Source organism: Myotis brandtii, unplaced genomic scaffold (genome assembly GCF_000412655.1).
Source record: "Myotis brandtii unplaced genomic scaffold, ASM41265v1 scaffold513, whole genome shotgun sequence".
Lineage (NCBI taxonomy): Eukaryota > Metazoa > Chordata > Mammalia > Chiroptera > Vespertilionidae > Myotis > Myotis brandtii.
The window spans coordinates 621,717-640,276 of NW_005369552.1; the positions used below are offsets into that span (position 1 = coordinate 621,717).

General features: G+C 40.2%; 1 protein-coding gene and 1 pseudogene across 1 annotated transcript in view; one reads left to right on the forward strand and one right to left on the reverse strand.

Annotated features, from left to right (window-relative positions):
* PDX1 (pancreatic and duodenal homeobox 1) overlaps positions 1–2,925 on the forward strand; it is a 20,142-nt gene extending 17,217 nt beyond the window's left edge. The window contains exon 6 of the mRNA XM_014548531.1: positions 2,710–2,925. Coding sequence (XP_014404017.1) covers positions 2,710–2,925 — 216 coding nt within the window. The remainder of the gene's footprint in view (positions 1–2,709) is intronic.
* An 8,573-nt stretch (positions 2,926–11,498) lies between these two features.
* On the reverse strand, positions 11,499–13,627 carry LOC106727977 (annotated as a pseudogene).
* Between the last annotated feature and the right edge of the window lie 4,933 nt (positions 13,628–18,560).

An 18,560-nucleotide genomic window follows, 5' to 3' on the forward strand; every position in this document is an offset into this window, starting at 1 on the left:
GGGCCCCCGCCACACTCCCTCTCCCACAGAAGCCGCCGAGAGAGTGGGAGCGGGGATCGGAGACCCGGGAGCGCCTGGCCGGCGCGGGCGGGACCCTGAGCTGCGGGACTGACTCCTTGTGATCATGTGGCACCGAACAGCGCCCGCAATGGCGCGGGCAAAACAGCAGCAACACGCCTTTTCTTTTGCGATATGTTTCTCCTTGTAGGTTGACTAAAGAATTTCTCACCTTAAAACCTAAATGCACCCCTGGCCGGTGTGGTTCAGTTGGTTGGGGCGTCATCCCATACACGGAAAAGTCCCGGAATCGCGGGTTCGATTCCCGGTCAGGGTACATACCCAGGTTGCAGGTTCAACCCCAGTTGAGGTGCGTGCAGAATGTTTCTCTCTCATATTGATGTTTCTCTCTCTCTCCCTCTCTCTTCCTCTCTCTTTCAAGTCAATAAAAACATATCCTCGGGTGAGGATTTTTAAAAAGTTAAAACCATACGTTGCAATAACATCTGGGAGATGCTGATTGTTTCAGGTTCAGCCTATCGTTTGTTAGCAGGTTCCATACGGTGAGTTCACTGGCACTTTTCAGACCAGCGTCTGAATGGATTCAGCAGCATTTATTGGGCTTCCACTCTGTGCGGTGCTTGCGGGGAGCGCTCACAATTTTTAAAAAGCCGGGTCATGGAGATTGGATTGGCTATCAGCGAATTTACCAGAGTAAATAGGAGTCGGTTGGGTTCCCCAAATTTCTCCTTTTGAACAACAAAGACAGTTGGTTTTGATTTCCCAGAATACTCTGGCCCCTTCATCTAGTGCTGTCACCCTCTCCACATCCTCTCCTTCAGCCAATTCCGTTCAGTGCATTCAGGACGGCCATCTCTCAAGTGTCTAATGACATTGCTGCCGTGCAAACCATCTCTTCAGGTAGCTGCCTCAGGTCTTTGTGTTGACATGTTTAACGCAGGAAAAGCTGTCTTTAGAAAACATAGGTTAGAACTTCGGTAGAAGCTGACATGAAGGATTTCATTTTTTTTTCTTTCTAAGAAACAAGTTCAAAATTGAAGTCTTTCATAGAAACCCTCCTGAGGAAGGGTCAAAAGAGGAAAAATTCTGGGTTGACACTGAACCAAATTTTACTCAAACCCAACGCTGACAAGCTAGATGTTGGAGCAAAACATCTAATGGGAAACTGAGGCAGAGCAGCAGGAAGCACAAAGGCCTCCCAGCAAAGAAAGTGGTGCAGACTCCGTTCAGGAAACTGCTCCCTGGGCAGCTGGAGTGGAGCTGGGAAGGGACCTGCAGACAACTCTGGGGAGGAAGGGAGGTCACGCTCTGTAAACAGTGGCTCCCAACAGCTGTTCTACGAGAGAAAGTGACTGGCTGATGTGTATGTCTTGGGCTACCTAGTGATAACTCCCCAATGCCAGGTTCTCGTGTTAAAGTGTGCTATCAAGAGCTAGAATGGGCATAATAAAATGCTATTACTATTTGTTTCACTAAAATTATTTTTCCCTATAAACAAAATGTCATGGCCTTTGAAAACATAGATAGATCTAGCCCAGGGGTGGGCAAACTTTTTGACTCGAGGGCCACAATGGGTTCTTAAACTGGACCGGAGGGCCGGAACAAAAGCATGGATGGAGTGTTTGTGTGAACTAATATAAATTCAAAGTAAACATCATTACATAAAAGGGTACGGTCTTTTTTTTTTTTTTAGTTTTATTCATTTCAAACGGGCCGGATCGTTTGCCCACCGCTGACTAGCCTATTATAATTTTATAAAACATTTTATAATTCAACTTCAAGTTGAATTGCTTCAAATCATTCCACACAGAGCATATGAACACCTTAAACAGAGGGTGTCCCCCAAAATGTATTCACACTTTGGATGATTATAAAGTCAGGTTTATTAGCATACACTTCATTTTTAAAATTTAAAAGCATCTACAGAAATGAATGCATGTGTTTTTTTGTTTTGTTTTGTTTTTTGTCAACACCTGTTTTCAAACAAATGACCATTCTGGTCCAGGGACTGCTGATAACCCAAAACAATGGAATTGCAAGCATCAAGAATTATTTCGTTTGGTATTTCTGCACCCTCAATTCATCAACTGTTGCCGGTTTTGTTCCATAAACTTTATCTTTAATGTATCCCCATAAAAATGTTTAGTGGATAAATATTCTTTGTTCAAAGCTTAGTCTGGCTGAAAAGAAAGAAGCATTAATTGAGCTATCAGTTGTTAAAATGTGTATACCTGTTTTGGGGACACCCTGTATATGCCATATCATCAGCATGCATGCAAGATTCCTGTCTGCATTACAGAACACACTGAGCTCTCACATCTAGTGACCATCACACAACAAAGATTGTAACAATAATTCTTCTGTCTATTGTTTAAATAAGTTGTACAATTTTTCTGAATTCTAAATTAGTCTGAATTCTAATGGAAGGGGAATTTGAAAATCATTTCTCTTATTTATACATGCTCTAAAAAATTCAGAAGCTTCACACCTCTAGATATGTCTAGAAATACTGTCAATTTGAAATTGATATATTACATGGAACTATTTCTACTTGAGCAGCTCTAGACCCCAATAAAATGTACAAAATAACACTCAACTTTTTTTAATATTGAAAAGTCTATGAAATTGAATTTATTGCAATAAACAAGTTCATGGTTTATTTTTGTTCACGTTGAAAGCCTAATTTTCTAGACCAGAAGTTTCTACAGCAGATTACTTCTTCTCTGGACAGAGACACAAACAGATTTTGGTAAAACACAAACCAACATTCATGCTGCCAATTTGTCTTCAGATCCAGTGGAGGAGAAAGAGAAGGGTCTCTGGCCAAATAAGGACATGAACATGGAAATCAGACAGAGTGCTACACAACCCGTGGTCTGCTTTGTCTATCAGAAAGCTCAAGACTAAAATTCCTATTCAGTTAGAGCTGAACTATGTCTCTCATCCTGACATAGCATATTGAGGGAGGCTGAGATTTTTAGTCAGAAAAATTGACTTCCAGTTCTGTGTTCACCATTAATCACCCTTCTGAACTATGTGGCAAATGACTTGGTATCTTTAAATCCCTTTTCTCATTAGTAAACCCACTTCACAGGATTGTTATCAGGGTTAAATAAAATAATGTATGTGGAAAGTACTTTCTGATAGAAAAATAGATCCCAAATGTTCTATATAATTATAAAATACTGGACCTCCCCTTTCTATAAATCTGTGTTTTTCAAACAGTAGGTTGCAACCTATTAGTAACTAATGAAGTCAGTTCAGTGGATTGTTATCTTTCTTTTTAAAATATTTTTTTTATTTATTTCAGAGAGGGAGGGAGATATATAAACATCAATGATGAGAGAGAATCATTGATCAGCTGCCTTCTACTCGCCCCACACTGGGGATCCAGCATGTGCCCAGACCGGGAATCGAACCTGTAACCTCCTGGTACATAGGTCAATGCTCAACCACTGAGCCACACCCATCGGGCATTATCAGACTTTAAAAATTAAATAAAATTGAAAATATCAGAGTGCATTACGCATAGTGAGGATAAGGGTTCCTTCAGGAAACTTTTTTAGGTTATATGTGTCTATGTCTAAGAAGTCATAATATTTTTACTTTGGTTGCCTACAGAGTTTTGAAAACACTGTTCTGAATGTGCATGATCTTTATCTATTTTAAACCTTTTTTGGTTTAAATGTCTTATTCAGTATGTGCCTTTACTGGAAACTAACTCAATCCTATTTGGAGGGAGAAAGTTGAGCTAGAAATGAAAGAGAAATTGGGGGAGGGAGGAGAAGGGAGCTCATGTCAAATACTTTTACATCCAGATATGATTGTTGAGCTCTTATTTATCAGCCTCAAACCCACCCTTCAGAGCTCTCCTTTACGATGTGGGAGCTGAGCTGAGACTGAAAACTAGTACATTTCTCATTTGACAACTTGCTACTGGTTGGGATTTGTAGGAGGCACTAGAGGAGGCTTGGAAGCTGAAGGCTGGGGGAAGGACTTGTTTCTTTCTTTCAGCTTCCTGTTCCCTCAGGGAGAGCCTGGCAGTGCTTCTGGTAGTGGCAGTTTACTCCATTAGCAGCACAAAGTTCACATTCGTTTTATATCACAAAGTTTGGGAACATACTATTTCTTATGTTGTGTTTATTTTAAAGTCATATACATACATATATATATATATATATTCACATAATGTGTTATTTTATAATAAATGTATGGAGGAAAATGCAGCTAAGGTAAATGTCCTCATATGTATTCAAACCCTTTGGTCACATCACAAATCACAGACTATTGGATCTGTTCATTCTCTCTTTCAGGACTCCCTCAGTCTGTGTCCTCCTCTGCTTCCCCTTGGCCCCAGCTTTTCCAAACACTCTCTTGCTTCCTCACCAGGTCCCTGCAACAGCCTAACTGGTCTCATCTCTAGCACCATCTTCCCCAGGCCACCCCCACACTTAGGCCAGAGAGAGCTCTTTCTGTATGTGGATATGATCAGTGCCTCTCCATTACCTAAAACTGGTCAGTAGCCTCCATAGTCTGAAGGGTCAAGTTAAGTTCCCCAGCCTGGACTCTCAGACCTCTGCCTTCTTGAGCCCAGACATGCAGGTCCTGAAGCCCAGTGTACTGCCACTAAACAATGTTCTTTTGCCTCTAGCTAGACGGGCCCACCAACTTATACTTCCTATGTTATCCTTCCTTCCTTCTTTTCTTCCATTATTCTTTACATTAACATTTATGGAGTAATAGCTATGCTAGGCTTTGGATCTTCTAATCAAGTCTGTTACCTCATCAGTCATTGGATGTTCTCCAGGAAACATCCCAACTTCCGCAGTGTCCTTCCGTGGTAGCTAGTTTCCAAGACAGCCCCCAATGGAGCATGCCTCTTAGTATCCACATCTGTGTAGTCCCTATCCATGTGAAATCTGGGTTGGGCCTGTGACTCATTTCAACCAGGAAACTGAAGCAAAACTGGTGCTGTGCTGGTTCTGGGCCAAACACTTAGGAAGACCCATGTGTGTGCTTGGGGGAGCCCCAGACTACATGTCAAAACCCCAGCCACCGTGCTGGAAAGACTACGAGGAGTGCCACATGAAGAGGCTGCTTGGAGAGGAGAGGCTCTAAGAAAACATGGGGAGGGAGAAAGGCCCACCAACCCAGGGTCCCAGATGAGCCTCCGGAAAACTCCAGCCACAGTCACCATCTTACTGCAGGACATGAGACCAACAGAACTGTCCAGTCAATCCACAAAAGTGAAAAAAATGAGCCCCTAAGTTTGGGGGTGGTTTGCTCTGTGGCACAGATAACTGAAATGCCCCTTCACCACACCATGCTCTCACTCTTTCCCCCCACAGCACCTTTTCCATCCATACCTTTTCTAGATTCTTAATCAAATTTTGTCTGTCTCCCCTAACAGTAAGTTGCATAAGGGCAACAATTGCATTCTATTTATTTTTTTACCTGAAAAGATTCAGTATAGAAAGTAGAAACCACTTGAGGCATTTCAAGTAAATGGTGATTTGATATTTACAAAATCACTGAAAAGCATGCTGCCGGCTAGACTTTTGGGCTCAAAGTCGTGTCACCATGGTTGTAATACAGAGGTCTGGAAACTGCTGGGCTTCCACTGCTATCACACATCCAAGAAGATGATGGTAAAAATATTTCCCAAAAGCAAAATCCAAGGGTAGAGCTGAACTGTGACATTCTCACTTTGTGAATTTCATATCTTCTGCACTATCATGAAAGTCGATAGGCAAATACAAAATTCATTTTAGATGTTAACCTTTTTACCTGTTTCGCAAATGCAACCAATTTCTGCAGAAGTAAGGAAGTTACTTTTTCAAGACCAGTGCAGTAGCTGATTCTGGAAAGTATGCATAGAGTATGTTTAAAGAAAATAAATTGGCCACAAAGTCTATATTCTTGAAAATAGTCACAATGAAGGCTATATTGACAGGTAAACTCTATGGCTTCACTTTGAACTTTGTTTAACCTTGGAGATTAAATAAAATCACTTCATGCATACTATTTATTTATCCAAGCTATCACTTACAGTGCCACATAGCTGTCTTTTGAGATGAGAAGTGGGAGCAGAAACCAGAAATAGGAACTCAAGACTTCTGGTTTCTTTACTTAGTTCAGCCACTCACTATAAAGATGGATTAAGATGGTTTTCACCTTTGTTTTTTTCACCATTTATAAAATGCAGGAATGATAGGGTAACCACACAATGCTGACAAAATATTGGGTGAGCTCTCATCCATCCCATTGTCCTCATACACTGCATACTGAATCTCTGAGCCCCACAGGGCTCATGAGCAGTTACAAAGCACATCGCTCACATGATTAGTTTAGCTTTTCATAAAAAGCATGAGCAGGGCCCAACTGGTGTGGTTTAGTGGTTGAGCATCGACCTATGAACCAGGAGGTCTCAGTTTGATTCCCAGTCAGTGTGGGAGGCAGCCTATCAATGATTCTCTCTCATCATTGTTGTTCCTATCCCCCCCTCTCTCCCATCCTCTCTCTGAAATCAATAAAAACATATATTTTTTAAAAATTACTGAAGGGTCCCAGGTTCAATTCTGGTCAAGGGCCGGATTGCCATGATCCCCAGTGTGGAGCGTGCAACCCTTCAATACCTTTACTAGATTCCTAATCCAGAAGGCAAAATGATTCTCTCTCATCATTGATGTTTTTATCTTTCTCTCCCTTTCCCTTCCTCTCTAAAGTCAACACAAAATATATTTTTAAAAAAACACATGACTAGGATTTTTAAAAAGAAGTTGATTATAGTAGGTGAATTTTAGGGGGATTTTTTGTGTGGAATTGTGTTATTTGCTTCCATTGCTGTTGTTGAGATCTTGTGATTTTTTTTTATGAGTTGTTTTATAGTCTTTTTTTAAAAGGCTAGACAAAACTATAACCAAATATTAATGGTAGATAACTCTGGGGAGTGGAATCAGGCATCATTCCTTTATGTTTTACTTTAGGTTCTTATGAATTGTTTATATTTTTACAATGGGAGTACAGCATTTTCAAAATTAACAATAAACGTTCTAAAATGTTATCAATGATTAACTCTGAATAGAGGGATTACAGATGATTTTTACATTTTTTTTCTTATTTGAACTTCTTGAGAAAAAAATGTGCATGCTTTAAAAGAACATTGACTACATTGTTGTCACTTTTCCTACAGAAAGTGCAGCAAGTGTACTAAGTTACAACTCAGTGTGCTCTTAGAAGTTGGTAAAACCTTCTTCACCTCATTAATCATTGGTAGATCTGAGGAACCTCCGCAAACCAGAAATAATGGTGTGGGGTCACACTGCACAGTACCTGGGGATGCTGTCTGACTTAGGATCCATCAGGCCGGACAGTTCAAGGTCAGACTGGGAAGGGAACTAGAAGTCTTCCTGGGACACTGCCCCATTCTTTTGTGGCTGTCAGAACGTGGCCAGAGAATGCCAGGGACCGAACGTGTTGCCTTTGTTTTGGGAACTTTATATGATGTGATTCCTTATTGTGTTTTTCTGTTTGTTTTTATCCCATAAACTTGAATGGACTGCTTACTATTTACCAGGCCCTGTGCTGATAGAAAGAGGCAAAATATAGTTTCCTACCCTCAGGAAGTTCATCATCAAAAGCAAGACTCAGACAAGTAACAGGGTACATTGCAATATAGGAACATAAGCGATATATCTTGGTTTATACAAAGTGCTCAAAAAATATAGAGGAAGGAAAAACCAAGTCTGGGGGATTCAGGAAAATTGTAGCAGAGTTTGAAGTAAACAGTCCAAGGGGAGGGGATAGGAGAGGGAGTTGGTGCCAAAGAACCACTAGGCAAAGACCTGGAGGCCAGAAAGAGTGTGGAGAAAGGACACATGCAGTTCCTGCATTTACCATATTGCTGCCATCAAGTGACCACACAGTGGTTTAAAACAATACAAATTTATTCTCTTGTAGTTCTGGTGGTCAGAAGTCTGAAATCAAGGGGTCGGCAGGGCTGTGTTACTTCTGGAGACTTCGGGGTGAGTCTGCTTCCTGCCTTCCCAGCTTCTGGAAGCCACCTGCATCCCTTCGCCCCGCCCTTTCTCCCATCACTCCAACCTCTTGCTTTCATAGTCTGAGGTCAAATCCTCCTCTTCCTCCCCCTTGTAAGGACACTTGTGATGACATTGGGCCCACCCAGATAATCCAGGATAATGTTCCTATCTGAAGATCTATAATCTAATCATATCTGCAAAGTCCCTTTGGCCCCAAAAGGCAACATTTACAGGTTCCAGGGATTAGAACCTGGAGATGGTTAGAGCCATTCCTTAGCCCGCCACGGTCACCCTGAGACTTTTACACCCTAATTCATCTACCTGGACAGCTCTTCTCCCTCGGGTCAGTTTAAGTGGCTCCTTTGCAGTTACGGTGTAAACCTGGGCAGTTTACTGAAGGTCTCCCACTTCAGTCTCCTTATCTGGGATATGGGGATAATAACAGACCCAGCCTATTAGATTTTTGTGAAGAGAAAATGAGTTAATGTATGGAAAGCAGCACTTGGAGTATAAAAAGCTCCAACGTAAAAGGCCTGTTGCTGTCATTGCTTTTGTTACCCAGGTCACTATGCCAGTATCACCTCTGCAAAAATACCTTTCCTAGCTACCCTATCTGAAGTAGTCCCTCTAGTAATTCTCTACATACCACTGTTTCTTTCTTTCTTTTTTGTTTTTCATAATCATGGCCACAGTCTCAACATTATTTTGTATGTGGTGTGTACTTCACTTATTGTTTTTCCTCCACTTCCTTCACTACAATGTAAGCACCATTTACCACTGGTTCTTCAGCACCCAGCATGAAGCTTGGCACGTGGTAGGCTTGCACTAAGCACCTGTTGAATGAACAAATCAAACGCCCTAGTCCTGCATCAACCAATAGAGTAGCCACTAGCCACACGTGGCTACTGAGCACCTAAAATGTGGTGATTCCAAACTGAGATGCCCTGAAAGTGCAGAATACACATCAAATTTTGAAGACTCAGCATGAAACAAATAACATTAAATATCTCATTGATAATTTTCATATTGTTTACACATTTAAATAATAATTTAGATATGTTGGGTGAAATGAAATATATTAGCATCAATTACTAAAAAATTTAAATTACATATGTGATTCAGATTATAGCACTGCCCTCAAAAGCCCTTACAGCATGTGCTCTAAAGGTTAGACTGCGGTTTGAATCGTCGTCCACCTTTTACTAGTTGTGTGACCTTAGGCAAATTACTTCTTTCAAAAAAAGTTATCTATCATTAGCTAAGTTCCAAAGAAAAAAATTATTTTTTGTCAGAGTTGTTCAGAGCTTTATAAATGTTTTCAAGTAGGAAAAAAAGAATAATATGAATAAAATTTTAGAAGATACTTAATAGTGATTGATGGTGGGGCTTTCACTTCTAATAATGTCTGTTTCTGATGGTTTGTAGTTTTCTCAATGACTGTGACATTTGGAAGAAAAATATCAATATATTTTAAAAATAAATCAATAGAAGTTTATCAAAATTCCCTAAATTTGTTTCTTATAAATGCCAGTTTTCAAACCTGAAACTAAAGACTCTGCCCCAGAGGGTTTGTAAGGCATGGACATCACAGCTCATATCAGCTCTGCCAAAGGGCCACCATTCATGAAAGCCTACTGCATCCCACTCCTCCCGCTCTTTCCTGGCCTCCAATTCTGGGACGTGCTAAGCCAAACAAGTGTCCAGGGAACTATATAAAGAATTGTTACACTTCTTTTCCAAATATTTCCTTTTTTCATTCTGACTTTTCCCTAGTTGTTTTATCAATGTTATAATACACAACATAGTGTCTTGTGCTTAGCGGGTGCTCAGTAAATAGGAAATGACTCATTAAAAGAATGAACACATAAACGAATTTAATATAACTAACGTCTCCTTCTTCCATCTTATTGTTTATGCTTCTCACTGTTTTCATTATTAATTTATAGTTTTTTCAACATATTTGCTTCCTTCTTTCTTTTCTCTCCCTGATGCCATTATCCATGGATTTCTTTATGCTTTTTATTTTATCTACCACTTTTTCTTTCTGATCCTCTTTAATATAGCTCCTGACTAAACTTAGGAGACCTGCAATTCTGGCTGCTACAAAAGTGTTTTCAAAACAACTTTGTATTTGTATAGCACACTATCATTTATCTCAGAAAGAGGAAATATATACATATTGATAATATAACTAACAAACCAGAATGTAGACTACTCCATGGGACAAACAAACCTGTTTTCTTCAACAAATAAATTGTAAGATTAAAAGTAAACAAAGAGATTGAAGGACAATATCTACTATAGATTAATAAAACCATTAGAAACATATCACCCAGTCATAATTTATAAACTTCTTTGTATTTTAGTATAAACAAACAAAACTATAAAATAAAAACATTTAAAAGACTTATGAGACAATTGTAACTTTGAACACAAACTAGATATTTAATGATATTAAGGAATAATTGCTATTTTTATTGCAGTATGATTGACATACATTATATATTAGTTACAGGTGTACAACATAATGATTCAGTATTTATATATAATGCAAAAATTATCACCACTATAAGTCCAGTTAAAATTCATCACATACGTAGTTATAAAAATTTGTTTCTTGTAGGTAATGAGAACTTCAAGATCTACTATCCTGGCTACTCAAAAATGCAATATAGTATTATAAATTATAGTCACCATGCTGTATATTATAATCCCAAGTCTTACTCATTTTATAACTGGAAATTTGTACCTTTTTATCCCCTTCTCCCGTTTTGCCCACATCCACCCCCAGCTCAGGCAAACATCCATCCATGTTGTCACAAATGCCAAGATTTGCTTCTTTTTATGGCTGAATAATATTTCATTATATATATTCCATATATATCACATCTTCTTTATCCATTCATCCGTTGATGAACATTTAGATTGCTTCCATATCTTGGCTATCCTATATAATAAAAGCATAGTATGCAAATTGTCTCCTCGACCGGAGTTCTTCCATGAGTTTGACCAGGGAGCAGGGCCAGGGCCAGTCAGGGGAAGGGATGGAGTACCCTGCCAGCAGCCTGCAGCTGCTAGGGACCCTACCAGTGCACGAATTTCATGCACTGGGCCCCTAGTTGTAAATAATGCTACAGTGAGCATGAGGGTGCATATATCTTTTCAAATTAGTGTTTTTGTTTTCTTTGGATACATACCCAGAAATGGGATTGCTGAGTAATATGGTAATTCTATTTTTATTTTGTAGGGCCTCCATACTGTTTTCCATAATGGCTGCACTAAGCTACATTCCCACCAACAATGCACAAGGGAACCCTAACTTCACCAACACTTTTGTGTGCAAACAGCAATGTTTAGTTGCACAATCAACATTTTTTATTTCTTTTCTTTTTTAAAATAACATTTTATTTTTCAAAATGCACAGTTGGTGAGACCTGTTGTTCATACATCGTCACCAACAGCTGAGGCATCCCCGCCTTCGGTATTTCTGGTGTAAATTACTTGAGCTCTATGCTTGGAAACTTGCCCTGACCAAGGAGCCACAAATCTTCCATCTCTTAGAGACAACAGCTGAGGTTATAAGCTTGTAGCTGGGAACTTCCTTACAGAGCTTGTCATATGTTGCTTTGTCAAACAAGACCAGGTTATTGAGCTTGTCTCAAACTTTGTCTTTGGACCACTTCTTCTTTTTGGCCTTGCCCCCAGATTTGTTCACTGGATCTTTGTCTTTCTTGGCCAAGTTTCCAGTATCTTTCTGCTTATTGTCGTCCTTGGGTGGCACAGGGAAACTCGGAGAGCAGCTGCTACCATTACTACCTAGGTAAGATCTTAGGCAAAAGGGCTATTTCTTGTCTTTTTTATAATAGCCATTCTGACAGGTGTGAGGTGATGTCTCATAGTGGTTTTAATTTGTATTTGGCCCTAACTGGTTTGACTCAGTGGATAAAGTGTCAGGTTCGATTCCAGTCAAGGGTACATGCTCGGGTTGCAGGCTCTATCCCCAGTGGCGGGCGTGCTGGAGGCAGCTGACCAATGTTTCTCTCTCATCATTGATGTTTCTGTCTCTCCCACTCCTTCCTCTCTGAAATCAATAAAAAGTATATATATATTTAATTTGCATTTGCCTGATGACTTGTGATATTGAGTACCTTTTCATATGTCTGTTGGCCATCTATATGTCCTCTTTGGAGAAGTGTCTATTCAGGTCTTTTGCCCATTTTTAAATTAGATTGTTTGATTTTTTACTATGGAGTTGTATGAGTTCTTTATATATTTTGGATATTAAATTTTTATCAGATATATGATTTCCAAATATTTTTTTCCTATTCAGTAGATTGTCTTTTCATTTTGTTTGTGGTTTCCTTGGCTGCACAGAGGTTCTGTTTTTAAGGTATGATAATGGTAAAAGTGCCCATATCTTTTAATGATACACTCTAAAATATTTAGAAATAAATGGATATGATATTTGGCATTTTATTTAGAATATTGGGAATATGTAAATGAAGAAAGATTGGCAGTGAGTTTATCAGTATTATGTCTGGGTGATGAGTACAAGGACTTTGTTAGTCCATTTGTCTTTTGAATGTCCTTAAAATTTGTCATAATAAAAAGTAAAACATAAAATAATTGTTTATTGCAAATAAATGTAATTATAGAAAATTTGAGAAATGTAGAAGAGTAAGAAAAAGGAAAAAAAATGCCCCTAATGCCCTAGCTGGTTTGGCTCAGTGGATAGACAGTTGGCCTATGGACTAAAGCCGTGGTCGGCAAACTGCGGCTGGCAAGCAACATGTGGCTCTTTGGCCCCTTGAGTGTGGCTCTTCCTAAGCCTTAGGAGCACCCTAATTAAGTTAATAACAATGTACCTACCTATATAGTTTAAGTTTAAAAAATTTGGCTCTCAAAAGAAATTTCAATCGTTGTACTGTTGATATTTGGCTCTGTTGACTAATGAGTTTGCCGACCACTGGGGGTCCTGGGCTTGATTTGTCAAGAGTACCTACCTCGGTTGCAGGTTCAATCAGGATGCGCATGTGGGAGACAACCAATCAATGTGTCTTTTTCACATCAATGTTTCTCTCTGTCTCTCCTCCTCCCTTTCACTCTCTCTAAAAAAAAAAAAAAAAAAAATAGAAAAATAGCCTCGTGTGAGGATTAACAAAAAAATAAATTAAATAAATGCCCCTAATAACACCGCAGTGATTATTTCTTAATCATTTGTATTTTGGTATGTTTTCTTTCAGTCTGTGTTCTATGCACACACATATATAAATACATGTGTGTACCAATGGCTATTTTAAAGCATGACCACACATTTTTGACAGTCCTCCCATAAAAAAATGGAGTCTATGTCTTCCCTCCTTGAATCCGTATGAGTGTATGGCTGCTTGGCCCAATTTAATATGGTGGAAGTGACTCAATGTGATTAAAGGCCGTGCTCTTGGGACCTTGAGCCACCCTGTAAGAAGTCTGACTACCCTGTGGCCTTTACGCTGTGAGGAAGCTACCTGTAGAGACCAAGTGTAGAGACTCCCATTGAGAGCTCCAGATGAGCCTAGTCTTTGAGTCATCTCAGAAAAGGTGCCAGATTCATGAATAAAGATGCCTCCACGTGATTCCAGCCCCCAGCCATTCAGGAATTCTTAGCTGAGGCTTCAGACATAGTGGACAAACGAAAGGTACTGCCTGGCCAGTGTGGCTCAGTGGCTGAGTGTGGATCTATGAACCAGGAGGTCATGGTTCGATTCTGGTCAGGGCACATGCCCAGGCTGCAGGCTCAATCCCAGTGGGGGTCATGCAGGAGGCAGCCAATCAGTGATTCTCTCTCATCATTGATATTTCTATCTCTCCCCCCCTTCCTCTCTGAAATCAATAATAAAAATATATTTTTAAAAAAGAAAGTTACTATTCCCTGTTTGAATTGCTGGCCCACAGAATCCATTAACACATTAAAACAGTTACTTGAGCTTTGAGGTAGTTTGCTACCCAGTAATAAATGGTAGGAACAGAATTTGGTACTTGGAAAGAGGTTGCTGCCTTAAAAATGGCTAAAACATGTGGTATTTGTTTGGGGACTGGATGACAAGCCAGACAGGCATTGGGAAAGCTGATGGTAAAAAAAAAAAAAGTGAGGGAAATGTTATCAGAAGCTGAGGAAAGAAGATATTTGTTATGTATTGGCAGAGCTTTTGGCAACACTGTCATCTGAGGTCATGTGGAAAATAGGAAATGTACTTAATAAATTCAGTAATCTGGACAGGGTATTAAAGGTGCCACCAACTTATTCTACCTGACTATATAAAATGTGAAAGGATAAAGATGAACTAAAAAATGCACCCTTCAGTTTTTAAGTATAATTAAGAGGAAATGTAACCATGGCCAGTGTGGCTTAGTTGGTTGAGCATCATCCTGTGCACCTAAAGATTGCTGGTTTGATTCCCTGTCAGGGCACATGCCTATGTTGCAAGCCCGGTCCCCGGGGTTGGGGTGTGTACCAGGAGCAACCGATTAAGTAAAGGATTTTCAAAATAAGAGAAGACCTCTGAGCAAAGATCAAATCCAGGGCACTGTCAAGTGTTGGGGTCCAACCCAAACAGGTCCAGGGGTCCCCAAAGGTGTGGACGGAGTCGGCGAAGAAGGAATGACACGGAGGCAGCATTCAGTTGATCAGCAGCCTAGCCAGGATCTCTAGCCATGATCTCTGGCCAAGTTCTGGTTAGGATCTCCAGCCAGGTTCTGTTGCCATGTTCTCTCGCTAGGTTCTCCAGCCAGGTTCTCCAGGTTCTCCAGCCAGGTTCGGTCGCCAGGTTCTCCTGCCATGTTCTGTCTAGGTTCTCCAGCCAAGATCTGTAGCCAGGTTCTGTCCAGGATCTTTTGCCATGTTCTCTCGCTAGTTTCTGTCTCTAGGTTCTGTAGTTTCTGACACTTTTGAGGGTGAAAGGAGACACTGTCGATTATTATGCCAGAACAACAAGTGTGATTTGGGATATTCTCTCTCCCACCAACCAACCAAGTTTTATAGCATTCAGAATTTACAGTCTATCTGGTTTCGCAACCCAAGGTTCTAACCATATCTACTCTGTCTTTCCTTTCCTCCTTTGCTGTTAAATAATACCCAGGTTATATCATCAGTTTGACGAGGAACCAATATCATATTCTGTTCTCTTCTTGGAGTTTTCCTTTGTAAAGTTATAAAGCAGGGCCACTCGTGTCACATACTCAGAATTACTCCCACAGCCTCTCATTCATTAATTTATGCAAACATACATATTAAGCACATCCTATGTGTAGAGTGTGACAAGACAGAGCAAACATATAAGAACAGTATGCCATATACGCCAAGTCCCTTGAAACATATGCTGTGCAGATGTTTCTTCCTGCAGCTACTGTGTCAAGCAGCAAGGATGGACCGGCTTCCGGCAGTCAAGAAAATATGTTTTCAGAATAAAAATAAGCCCAACGGTATGACTTTAAGCCCTTTGTTAGGACCTAAGAAAAGTATAGAAAGAATCTTTCAACCAGATAAAGTATTTTTAAGGGAAGAAAATTGTTTCTTCTACCCTCCCTAACTAACAAAAGATAGATTAACAGGAGAAAAATTTTTATTAATATTTTACCTGCATGGGGGTTCACAAAAAATAAGTGAAACTCAAAGTGACTAGACTCAGGGTCTTACCCACCATTTTAACAAAGGAAAGAGGGTTTAGGTTTCAAGAGATAATAAATTGTGGGGAAGTGACTAGAAAATATATGATGGAGATTAAGGTTATTTTAGTAAGGTTTGTTTATGCAGATGCATCTTAGTGTTGACTCTCCATCTTTGGTGATATAAGAATTGCTTGCCTCTTCCTGCTACAGGAGAGGGGAGGTGCCTTTGCAAAAGGAAATGTGTGCCCTTTTAGGCAGGAAAGCGGAGGGTAAAGAACTACCCCTGGATCTGCTAACTTTCAATTGCCTTCAGTTCAAAATAATTCCTATGCCAAAATGGCATATTTTAAGATGGCATATTTTGCACCTTTCAGCCTTCTACAGATTTTAGGGCAATACAATCTCTATTAAACAATAGGGCTTCTAAAAATCTTAAAGGTGTTGTTGCACAGAAGCTACATGGGGGCTTAAGGAGGAGAAGGCTTATGTCTGATTTGTGGGTAGTTTTAGCTAATGGAATGGATTTCTACAAATTGAAACATAAAAAGGAATTGTATCAGCTTGAATTAAAAGGAACAGAAACAGTACAAAATGAAATGAGGCCTTTGGCTCCCCAAACGTCTGGGCAGAAATCGGCTTTAAATATTGCAAACATTGGCTATCTTTTATGGGAAATGGAATGTGACTCAGAGAATTGGAACAAAGACCTACAGGGTAGAGGGAAAAGTCCCAGATAGTGTCTCCCTGGGAGCAGAACAAAGTCTTAATCAATAAGTGGGTCATATATGCTGAGATGGATTTCAGAATTAATGTAAACCAATGACTGCTGTGTTTCTGTTTTCTCCACTTTAGGATAAAAATAAGCCCAACGGTATGACTTTGAGCCCTTTGTTAGGACCTAAGAAAAGTATAGGGAGTATCTATAGCAGTTATCCTACACTTGTCCCAACACTGTATGTTGGGTTTATTTGAGGAAGGAATGGCCGAAAATTTTTCTCTAATTCATGAGTTTTCAGATTAAGTGGAACCAAACCCAAGGAACTTAACTCAAGGAGCCTAACATGCACCTGGACTTGATCTACATTGTGAGATCCTGGACCCTGAGCCTACACCTAAGCTCAATGCCTTAAAGAGATGAAGCTTCAGGAGGAGAGAACTTGGATGTGGAGGAATGTAAATAATTTGTGGGCATGGAATTAACTGTAAAAGCTTGAATTCTTTATGTGTTAAGGATAACAATCCTCTGTCATTTTAGGAGCAAATACTTTTTTGTTCTTTTTTCAAGGCTACCATACTGTGAAGGAGCCCAAGCCACGTGAAAAGAAACGGTGATTAACAATCCAAAATGAGCCCAACTTTGACTCATTTTACTTAGGCACCAAAGAAATGAGTAAAGAAACCTCTAGAATAGATGATTTCTATACCAGACACTCAAGTGGGCCCAGGTTGGGGATTAGCCCTCTTCCTAATTGAGGATACAGACATTGTAGAGTGGAGACAAGTCATTCTTGCTGTACCTTGTCCAGATTCCTGACCCGCAGAATCCATAAACATAATGAAGTGCTTGCTGTATGACACTAAGTTTGGGGTCATTTTTTAATACAGTAATAAAAACACAGCTATATTAGTTTCCTGTGGCCACTGTAACAAATTATCACAAATTCCATTACTTAGAATAATGAAAATTTATTCTCTCACAGTCTGGAGGCCAGAGTCCAAAATTAGGATCACTTGACTAAAATCAAAGTATGGGCAGAGCTACACTCTAGAGACTATAGGGAAATATCTGTTACTTGCTTCTTCCAGCTTTTGGTGTCTGCTGACATTTCTTGGCCAACATCAAATCAGTCACTGCCCCTTCATATCGTGAGTGTGTGTGAAATCTACCTCTGCCTCTCTCTTATAAGGACACTTGTGATGGCATTTAGGGCTATGAATAATCCAGAATAATCCATGAATAATCCAGAATAACCTCTCCATCTCAAAATTCTTAATTTAATCATATCTGCAAAGACTTTTAGGGATGGGGTTTTTTGGTGTTGCTGTTGGTTTGCCTTCTTTTGTTTTTTGCCATAGAAGGTAACATTCACAGGTTTGAAGGATTAAGACATAAATATCTTTTAGAGGGCATTTTTCAGCCTATCACAACTATATAGTTACAGAAGATCATACTGTATAGATTCTTTTGTATCCTACCTTTTTAGATGTATGAACCAAAAGGAATAAGTATTCCCTCAGATCGTCAAACACTCTGAAAGCAGCAGCTTTAAAGATTATATAATACTAGTGTCCCAGTGCATGGATTTGTGCACATTGAAAGGAAACTAATTAGAAGAAATATTTTAATATCACTATTCGCCCTTTCTCTATAATAGAAGTGTCAACCAAATTCACAATCGACAATGACAGATCGAAAACACATGTGTGAGATTGGTGCCAGCAAGAGCTTTATATGTATCATGCATGCATGAGTCAAATTAGCCTTTTATATATATACTAGAGGCCCGGTGCACAAAAATTTGTGCACTCGGGGGGGTGGGGAGGGGGTCCCCCAGCCCTGCCTGTGCCCTCTCGCAGTCTGGGACCCCTCGGGAGATAACGACCTGCTGGCTTAGGCCTGCTCCCGGGTGGCAGAGGGCAGGCCCAATCCCTAAGTGCAGCCCCTGGTCAGGCTCAGAGCAGGGCAGATTGGGGAGTTGGGGCACCGCCTCGTCATGCACAGAGCAGGGAGGATCGGGAGGTTGCGATGCCACCCTCAGTCACGCTCAGGGTAGGGCCGATTGGGGGGTTGGGGCACCGCCCCCTGTCACACTCAAGGCAGGGTCGATGGGGAGGTTGCGGCGCCACCCCCTGTCA